The sequence below is a fragment of the Perissodus microlepis genome, chromosome 23 (genome assembly GCF_051167445.1).
Source record: "Perissodus microlepis isolate ML-2025 ecotype Zambia chromosome 23, ASM5116744v1, whole genome shotgun sequence".
Taxonomy (NCBI): domain Eukaryota; kingdom Metazoa; phylum Chordata; class Actinopteri; order Cichliformes; family Cichlidae; genus Perissodus; species Perissodus microlepis.
The window spans coordinates 30,776,725-30,786,741 of record NC_140482.1 but is presented as its reverse complement, the minus strand read 5'-3'; the positions used below and the strand labels follow the sequence as shown (position 1 = coordinate 30,786,741).

General features: G+C 41.1%; 1 protein-coding gene across 4 annotated transcripts in view; it reads left to right on the top strand.

Moving 5' to 3' along the window:
- gabrb3 (gamma-aminobutyric acid type A receptor subunit beta3) overlaps window positions 1-10,017 on the top strand; it is a 46,929-nt gene that overhangs the window by 16,458 nt on the left and 20,454 nt on the right. For 2 of the 4 annotated variants that reach the window (XM_084922294.1, XM_084922292.1), the window contains exons 2-4: window positions 1,683-1,730; window positions 4,621-4,712; window positions 4,794-4,861. In XM_084922294.1, the coding sequence (XP_084778420.1) occupies window positions 1,683-1,730; window positions 4,621-4,712; window positions 4,794-4,861 (208 nt within the window). Of the gene's footprint in view, window positions 1-1,682; window positions 1,731-3,889; window positions 4,542-4,620; window positions 4,713-4,793; window positions 4,862-10,017 lie in introns of those variants that run through there. The other 2 variants (XM_084922293.1, XM_084922295.1) reach the window with 2 other exon arrangements.

The window sequence follows — 10,017 nt, the reverse complement described above, 5'->3', positions numbered from 1 at the left end:
AAAGGGACAATGCAGTTCAACATAGTTCCAATATAGAGCACGAAACTCTGCAATGCTGCACGTCACAGTTTATAGCTATTGCTCATTTCCAACCCTTGTCCCTTATTGTATACTATGTTACAACATTTAGTTACATAAAACCGTAATATATCATCAATATAATATAAAACTATCAAAAATTCGCAGTGTAAGATAAACCTTTTCTGTGTTTTTATAGTGTGTTTTTTTCCGAGTCTGAACAGTAAAGCTGAAGCCCCATGTTTCAAAAGGACAGCAGAGGGCGACTCTTTTTGGTTCGTCTATAGAAGTCTTTGTGAAAAAAGAGCCTACTGCTATCAAAATCTGACCCAAGTAAAGACTTTCCCGATGAGTTTATGTTCTCAGTCACCATTTCCATATTTTATTAATTACAATAAGATTTCCACTTTGTAAATTATGGCCCCAGTTAGAGTGAAAAAGAGCAATCAAGCTAACTCTCCTTTAGGGAGGACCCTTTTAGATAAGTTGTCTACTTAAAAAAATTTAAACTCAGTTAAATAGCCTCATTAAGAAGTCTAGTTTATTTTGTATGCACAGAAGCTAAAATATACATTTAGTGTCAGTTTCTGTGCCCCATATACTAAAAATCAGATTCAAGTAAATAAATGAAACAAGTTAAAGACGCAAATGAGTGAAACAGAAAGTAGAGATAATCTAATATAAAAACTAGTACAAATGGATTGAAATCCATGCAGTATGGCACAGTTTCACAGTCATCACATCATGGTGACAGTCAACATGCTCACCTGAAGGCTTCTTAAAAGGACCTTACTAACCAGGGGGTGGCGTCACAGGGGCTGCATCCATCTTTTATATACAGTTTATCACTGTACGGGATAATACTGTGAATTATGAACTGAACAATTGTTTTTGATTTGTCTTGTCAAACAATATTGCTTGAGAATGGTTTGCATGAATTTCCAACAGCTGTAGATACCCTGAGTGTAGAGAAATCAAAGTAATCATGCAGAAACCTGGAAAACGATGGTGTTGGCCTCAGCCTTGTGTTATGAGATTCAGAAGCATTACACTGACTGAAAACCATTTGAATGGTACGTTCTGGTACTGGTTACTGATTCAGAAGTCATTTCTTTAATGTGGGATTTTGTGTATTTATGCTTTAGTCGGTTGTGCCTCTCACTAGTGTTTTGTATTAATGGCTTGATTCATGTGCTTTATTGCTTTTCAGTGTGCTTACTTACATGGAGGAGGCAGTGGTTAAAAATGAGCCATTTAGTTTGGACTGATGCTTTCTCCATTTCTCTGAGATTATTGTGGTCCTGACCTAAGTGGGACATTTTAAAAACTGAGTCCCGGTTTGGTGGTTAGTGGTTCAGACTACTTGAAGAGACAACATGTCACTCTGTGCTTCTCAAGGAGGCACAGAGAACCCTCTACGACAGGAATCTGCATTTATTTCAAAGAGTTAGGGTCAACTCACTTCCAAATGACTCGGTTATTTTAAATTCCACAACACAAGTACAAGTAGAAAGATTGGCTTGTGATACTGCAGCAACAACTGGTACTTGCGTGTTTCTAAAAATGTGCAATAAAACTGGATCGGGAACAAATCTCCTGTAGGGACATGGAACGAGTCCGTAAAAGTCACCGTAAAAGTAATCTTTTCTTTTCTGTGTTTGCAGGAATGCTGTTGATGGAAACAAAAAGCTGTATGCCATCTATGATACAAGGTAAGAATCAATCCCTAAACACTGCTTTCTTGAGGGCTGCAACAAAAGGGAAACTTTATTAGAAAAAGTTGCAGAGTGTTCATTCTGAAAAGTGGCAGAAAACCAGAGCGGCTCTCTTGAATAAATAGGAGAAATCTTTTGGTAGGCGTCCAACTAAAGCACAATCTCATTCCCTGCAGCAGTATTGAACTTCTTCCTCTACGGCAAACACTGGAGCAGAGAGGGGAAAAAAGAGCTCAGTGAGCATTTTCATGAAATCTTCACTAGAACAACTTAAACTGATTGGCACTCGTGGGGGTGCGAACATTGTTTTCATTAACAAGTAAGGCTGAGTCAGATCTTCTAAAATTAGCATTGAACTTTTAGATCTCCAACCTGCTTTTACTCTGTAACCAAATCTGGAAAACCTACAAATATATGTAAGACAATTAGACCTGCACACTCCACTACTTAAACTTAGCAACAAGCACTGTGTTCAAAAGTGATCGTTTTGGAGTATCAGTAAGTGCTAATGCACAGTACAACATTAGCATTAGCATGTAGTAGCTGCAATAAAAAAGCAAGCTTATCATAGCAGGTAAAGCACAAAATACTGAGGGACTGAGTATTATCAGTTTATTGTTGTAAGCAGCTGGTGGTCATTCTCCACTCAGGTGCTTTTAAACCATTGCAGAAGATGAGGCCGCACCAGTAATGATGACTTGAATTATTTCAATCCAAACTCTTCAACCTTTTCAAACCTTCATAATCTTCACCAAGTCCAATTTTTTTCACATTTCTATTCAAAAAGAAAATGAAACTGTGTTGTTAAAAATCTGCATAAAAATGGAAATGCACCTTCTGCTAATCAGATAGTTATTAGCTACAATTTTCCAGGTTAGCAAGTGAAACTGTAGCATGTACATCGATCTTGGTGAAGAAAACTCCATAAACAGTAGCAAGCAGATGACACATGATCCTATGGCTACGTCCAGACTAATGTGTTTTCAAACGAAAACGCATCGTTTTCTCTCCGTTTTAGCCTCCCGTCCATACTGAGACGGCGTTTTCACTCAAGGAAAATGCAGCGTTTTTAAAACGCTCTCGAAAACGCATACATTTGAAAACGGTGCTTTTGCGTTGCAGTGTGGACAGCAAAAACTGAGACTTTTTGAAAATGATGACACATTTTAGTCATGTGATGCAGTGAATTGACCAATTAAACTAAGATAGCGGAGGGCATTACACAGCAGTGGTTTTGTTTGTTCTCTATTTTGACAGCCCTATTAAAGATTAATATCAGTCTGTACATGCTCCAGATAGCTTTTCTTCAAATTCTTTAATTCTCACTCGCTTTTGCAACTTTGTACTTTCGTGTTACTCGCAGCAACAACTCCACCTCATCGTTAGTCCATTTAAAAAACTCGGTGCTTTTCCTTGACATTTTGTTGCAACGTTTCAAAGAGCCGGAGAGTAAATAAATGGCAGACAGAAATGAGGCAGGTCAAACCGTCTTGCGTTTCACGCATGCGCAGTACTGGAACATAAGCGTTTTCAATGTGAATGCACAACTCTGTGAAAACGAATGAAAATGATAGTGTGGTCGCGGAGCGTTTTCAGACGAAAACGCCGTTTTCAAATCTATCCAGGCTAGTGTGGACGTAGCCTATGTTAGGGTGAAAAGTACTTGTGGTGCTGAACTGAACTGTTGCTACCCAGGCAAAGGAAGCAGCTTGGAAAGCAACACCCATGTTGAGAGTTATCACACCTAGAATTGGACCAATAAATCAACATAAGGTGCTAGCAAGCAGTTGCTCTGTTGTGTGGTGATTTATGGATTTGTTTGAGAAGTGAAAGGTTTCTAGTTCAAGTCCAGCCAGACATTCAAGGCTCCTTTTCGGTTGTGTCAGGAAAAGCATAAAACATGCATAGCTATCTGCTGTGTTGATAAGTAACATTTAGCATCAACAAACATGTGCTTATTTTTTTACCTGGTTATGAATGTCTCACCATGCTGTGACACTGCATTCCACCAGGGCAGCGTCATAGTTATTTCTGGCATTCATTAATACTTTGATTAAAAAGGAGAGAACAATCTGACTAACAGACTAGTCTAAAAAAGGGGGAGAAAACCCCCCCCAACAACCCCGCATTCAAAGGGGGAAAAAAACTGTGAGATTATTCAGTTAAAGAAATGGGCAGGGGTCCCCCGACCTCAGCACACCCTTCAGCACGCCACTGCGTCTGAGCGCAGCTGGGCCGCCCCAGTCTCCTCTGTCAATAGAACCACTCAAACAAGCTGCTACTGTTAAAACAGACAGTCACGTGCCCTGAAATCATCCCCATGACACTCGCGCGTACTGACATGAAGAGTCATTTTCCAAGCAGCTCTGCCAGGCTGAAGCATGCAGTGTGCTTTAACAATGCGGACCTGTGGATTTCTGCGGTATTTCTATACATTTCTATAGCATTGGGCACTTTGTAGTTTGTGCTAACTGGTGAAAGGCTAGAGGATGGGGATGCTGGGTAGCAGCAGCAAGCTGTGTGAGGCTTTCCGGCACCGCTGCTGTGTCACAGCCAGCGAGCAGCACATCTGGCAGTGAAGTCTGCGCCTCCTGAAGCCGCACAGGCTGACAATGTGGAGGGCGTCTCACCTGGTTTAGGGGGTGTGTGTGAGCACCGCGGCTCACTCTTCATTTAGTCATTTGTCGGTCGCTTGACTGCAGCTGTGCACCCAGACAGCACCCGAGGGATGTGGGGCAGCCAGGGAACAGGTCTGTTGGACGCCCTCTCTGTGCCGCTGGTCGTGGCCGTGATGTGCTGCGCCCAGAGGTGAGTGTGTCTGCGGGGTTAAAAGTCCTGGCGTCCGCTTTCAGGAAGACTCACCGGGGGGTTTATTCTCTTTTTTCAGCGTCAACGAACCGGGGAACATGTCTTTCGTCAAAGAGACAGTGGATAAACTGCTCAAAGGATATGATATCCGTCTTCGGCCAGACTTTGGAGGTATAACTATCACTGTTTCTTTGCTGTTTTATGTGACTGAATTGCTCATCCGTAGTTAACTTTATTTTGCTCTATTTTAAGGTCCACCGGTTGCTGTTGGCATGAGTATAGACGTGGCAAGTATAGACATGGTGTCAGAAGTCAACATGGTAAGTATAGCACACAAATCCTCCTTAAGATCTGAGCCATTTGTGGCTGTGTTTGACTTCATTTTCTTAACCAATGAAAAGTAGCCCATGTCTCATTCTGAAGGTTTAAAGTTTTAACCATGGGGGAGAGATTTGTTTTGTTTGTTTGTTTGTTTTTGCTTTTTATTGCATATAGGTTTACAAATATAGATCACGTATAAGTTTATGTGAAGGTGGTTTAATTTGTCCCATAAAAATGTCCTTCTCTGCTTGTATATATGGTTGCCTTCCTGTTAATATGAAGTTCTTTCTCTCCACCATCCCCACCATGCTAGACGTCTCTCTCCAGTATTGCATTATCAAAGCAGCTAATTACCAGCCCTTTATAAAGCAAAAACGTGTTGCCTGTTGTTGCAACTGTATTGCATAGAATGTGCAGTTCATCTGCTGAATTAGATTATAGCTAGTTGTGCTGTGTGGTTGCACATCCTGGGTCACTGGCTGTGTGCGTGTAGCAGTGATGCCTTAGTGGTCCTGTTAGAGTAAGGTCAGTAAGTTCTGTTACTGTGTCTTCTCCTTTTAAACAATGATGCAAATATAGTGAAGCTACTTGGTTGCAAGTGTGCGCCCGTGTCTGTGTGCATGTGTTGAGTACAGTTTATCACCTTTACGCCATCTATCAGGGCTCTAAACTGCTGACAGGGCTCGATGTCTGATCACATGCTACAGAGAGGAAAAAGCCCTTGACATGCTGTCCTGACAAGTCTGTGTGATGAAATGTATCCGTGGTGCATTTTAATGCATCTCCACACAGCAGCAGAGTGAGACATTTTTATTGTGGAAGTGAGTTAGTTTCAGTTTGTTGCGTTAAATAGAGTGGTTTCATCAAGAAAATGCAGAGCGAGGCTGTTTTACACTCACACACAGTGCATTGTTAGATTTTTACCAGGGATAAAACTTGGACTTTCTTAGTGTTGGATTTGGATTTTCATTGAAAATCAAGAGTGGCGAAGACAGACACAGTGCAGACACTTCTTATGCAATGCAATCTCTAAATCCCTGTCATCATTGTTCACTTTAAATAAATGTCCACGAAGCTGCAACTTGCCTGAGAATCATCCTGTTTCTCAGACTCCATTATAATCCAGTCATGGCTGCCTGTATACCAGCGGGAAAAAACTGCAAGCAGGAGCTGCTAATGGCTCATGCAACATATTTTTAATGGTGTACTAGTGGTTAGCTTAAATTTATCTGTTTTGAAAACTCCTCAAATATAATAATCAGTTTTATACACAGGAGAAATACTGTGCTTTGTTAAGCAGTGTCAGTGTTCTATACTGCAGATGAATAATACACCAACCTAATAATGTATGCACCAGTTATTGTGGACATAAGCGCAGCGTTTGGCTGCTTAGATGTAAGCCTTTGGTTGCACAGAAAAAGAGACAAACACATCATTTTTCAGTGTCATTAGCTCTGAAAATCTATGATCTGTTAACTGAATTTTAGCACTTAATGGGCCAAACATAATATCCGCATTAGAGACCACGCCTGCTTTTAACTTGAGAGTTTATGTCTGCCCGGACCATCCTGCATGAAAGCATTTAGCTTCTTCATATCAGACTGTCTGTGTTAGTAGCTGTAGGCATGCAGATGGGTTCAGAGTTATCTCCTCCTCAGGCTGGAGGAACTGGAAACCTCTAGAAAAGAAACAGTCCCAGTGGCACTCGTGTTAAAAATGTTCTGCTTGTGATAAAAAATGATGGGACACTGTCTCCACGAGGCATTAAAGAAACACTCACGTCTTTGAGTTGTGAGACAGACAAAAATATCCGCAAATTCTCAAAGGAACGTGCATCATTGAACCCACAGGAACACGGTCCTAAATCAAGTACATGTCATTCATTCAATGACATTTGACACATTTGACTGCAGCTGTTGTGCTATCATCTGCATTGTGTGACTGTTTGCAACATGCCGTAGCTCTCACCATGCATGCAAAAACACTAATCAACACTATGATGCAAGTTATGTGCCACTACTGGCTGTCTACCTAGTTAGCACTGGCATAATTCTGGTTACCGAAGATGCATTCTTCTCCTGCTTTTTGTCGCTCCCTCGTTTTATGCTACATTGCTAGATGGCAGCCATTAAGGGTGAGACTTGTACAGGGTTCACACTTCACTTCTTGACTCTTGTGATTGGATAGAGTGAATCACTGATGCCCTTGAAATATAGACACAGCATTGCAGTTCATCACACTGCTGGATTCAAATATACAGCATGTTAGTTGCTGGAAATTTGGAAATCTAGACGTGAACTGAAGCTCTTCTTTAATGCTGTGTTTTTTGACACAATTTGATTGGTCTTATTCGCTGCCAGTCATTATGTTTAATAGCAAAGAATGGATTGCTGAAGAAGCAGCCATGTCGCCTAACAGCGAGAAGGTTAAGTTTGAACCTGATCATCAGTTGGGACCTTTTTTGGTAGAGTTTGTATGGCCAAAAATATGGATGTGAGTGTAAATGATCATCGTTGTGTCTGCGTTAGCCCTGTGATCGACTGACACAATGTCCAGAGTATATCCAGCTTCTCACCCAATGTAAGCTGAGATAGGCTCTGGTTCCACCACCTGATAACTTGTTAGGAAGATGGATGGATGGATGGATGGATGGACCAGCAGCCCAATGGGTTAGAGAACCTGCCTAAAAGATTGCAAAGGGATTAAAGTAATATCAAACAATTGCAAAGAGACACAAAATGCCCAGAAAATAAAAAAATTAAATCAGAAACGTAAAAAGACCACAAAGCTCCTTTTAAAAAGGAATCACGGCAGCACTTTCTAAAGGTTATGGAATTTTTGGGATGGGGGCTTGCAGTGCTCAATATCAGTCAGCTGCTATTTTTAAAAAACGTACAATTGAATTTTTGCCGTTCCGCTTGAAGAAGAAATACTGCCATCGCATGACCATTAACAAACTCAAGGCCAAGTTAAGCATTTATGCAGAGAAAAACATACATCAATGCAGTGAAAAGGCCTTCGTTAAAAACTTTTAAAGGTAATCAGTTATGCATAGTAGTACTCTAGTATAGTAAAAAGAAGGATGATTTTGAAATGTAAATCATGCAAAGCTACTCTGGTGCAGGCTAAGAATAAAAATGTGAAACTGGAAATGAGCAAAAAAAATTCCTTCTTAATAAATATTACAAAAAAAGTGCCATATACAATTAAGCAACACTCAGAGGAGCAGATACATTGAGCAGCAGTAGGTTTCTCCTGCTGCAGTGTCCTATAGCCTGACACGGGCAGGTTGTAAACAGACTGAGAGGCAACTTAATGTTACATGCAGTTATTACAGGGTAAATTTAAAGTATAACAAACTTTTGGAATCATTATCTTATAAATTGATGAGCAGGACATCATGTTCAAACGTACAGCCTGATTTCCACTGTTTTCCTGCACCTGTAGCAGCTTTAGTTTTACTCGCTTCTTGTCTTCTGTTGCCTCTTTTGCGTCTCTGTCAGCCTCTAAACAGCTCTAACCTCATTTCTAAAGCCTTTTGAGATGTTCTCTGAGCAATTTAATAAACTTAGGTGTTAAATATAGCCACACAAAGCCCATGCTATATTTTACAAGTGATTCAAGGCTGAAAAATATCTTCTTAGTGTCAGCTGAGCCAAAACAATGCATTTCCGACCAATCAGTAATGTAGGGGAACCTGTTAAGATGATGAAGTGACTCAAAAGCATTCAAAATCCTTGAAGCTTGTCAACTAATGCTTCAGCTAAATGCCTCACTGTCTGAAATGCATTATTATCGTGAGTGGTTGGTGATGGAAATTTGACATTTCCATAACAGCTGCCGTGTCACTCCAGCTTGAAACATGAAGCAAACACTAATGGCAGCCCGGCGAGTGGCGTGTCCAGAGCCTGCTCAGATCATGAAGGGCTTCTATTTTTTTCTGAGTGAAGAGGAAAACTGTCAGTCATCTATTATACCGCTTTGCTGAAGGAACACCCTGTGTGAATCCCTACTGAGCATTACCAAACCACAATGAAAGAAGCTTTTACTTTAGGCTATTTATGTGACTGCTAGTGTTGCTAATTGGTTACTTTAAAGGTGTGTTTGCTGTGTTATTTGGAGCAGCTCTTAATCTGCTTACAGGATCAGAGACTGCATTTAGTAAATCAGAGACCATCGGCAGTGCTGCGCTTAGAATCGTACTCTAAGAGAAGAAGAGTGTGAAAACCGAGAGATTAAACCTGCAATGCAGTGCACGTCTGTCTTCATGTGTTTCACCAAGGTGCTGTTAATGGCAGGGCTCTCTTTCCCTATAAATTGTACCGAGAAACCGGAAACTCGTGTCTCTGTGAATTATCTGCAGTCTAGTAGCACCTATCGCACCCTGCTGTGATAATCAACAGATCAATGCCTTTTGGGCAAAGCCAGCACAGTTGGATTGCTGCCGTTTTGGAAAGAAAATGATCAAGGAACAGGTAATTGCTTTTGGTGATCGCTCATGTCATCCATCTAAGCATTAGAAACAGTACTGCTGAAAAAATTTAGGGAACACTCATTGCAGCATAACACAAAGTCCATGAAAGTTCAGGGATATGAATCTGTCCAGTTAGAAAACAAAGTTTTGTGAGTCCATTTAATCTGTTTTGGTCCAAACCATAGTGACAATAGGTGTACTGGAGAAGTGACAACAAGGCCACCCCACTCGAAAAACAAAACCCTCTCTGCTTATCTTTGCTGACTGATTTTCTCTAGTTTATCTTTTTGGTTATTGTTCTTTGCTAATGTGATGAAATGGTACCTGGACCGTATTCAAGTTGCACAAGTTTTCCAGCTCCTTCAGGAGGGCATCCATATGTGCCAACACAAGAAGGTTTGCTGTGTCTCCCAGCATTCTAAAGAGTATGAAGGAGATACCAGGAGAAACGCTATTATATAAGGAGAGCTAAACAGGTCGTAGAAGGGCATCAACCCAGCAGCAGGCCCAGTATCTGCTTCTTTATGAGAGGAACAAGAGATCACTTCAGAATGACCTCCAGCCGGCTACTCATGTGCATCTTTCCTACCAAACTGTCAGAAGCAGACTCCGTGAGGGTGGCATGAGACCCCAGAGTTCTTTAGTGGGACATGTGCTCACAGACCAGCACAGTGCAGGTCA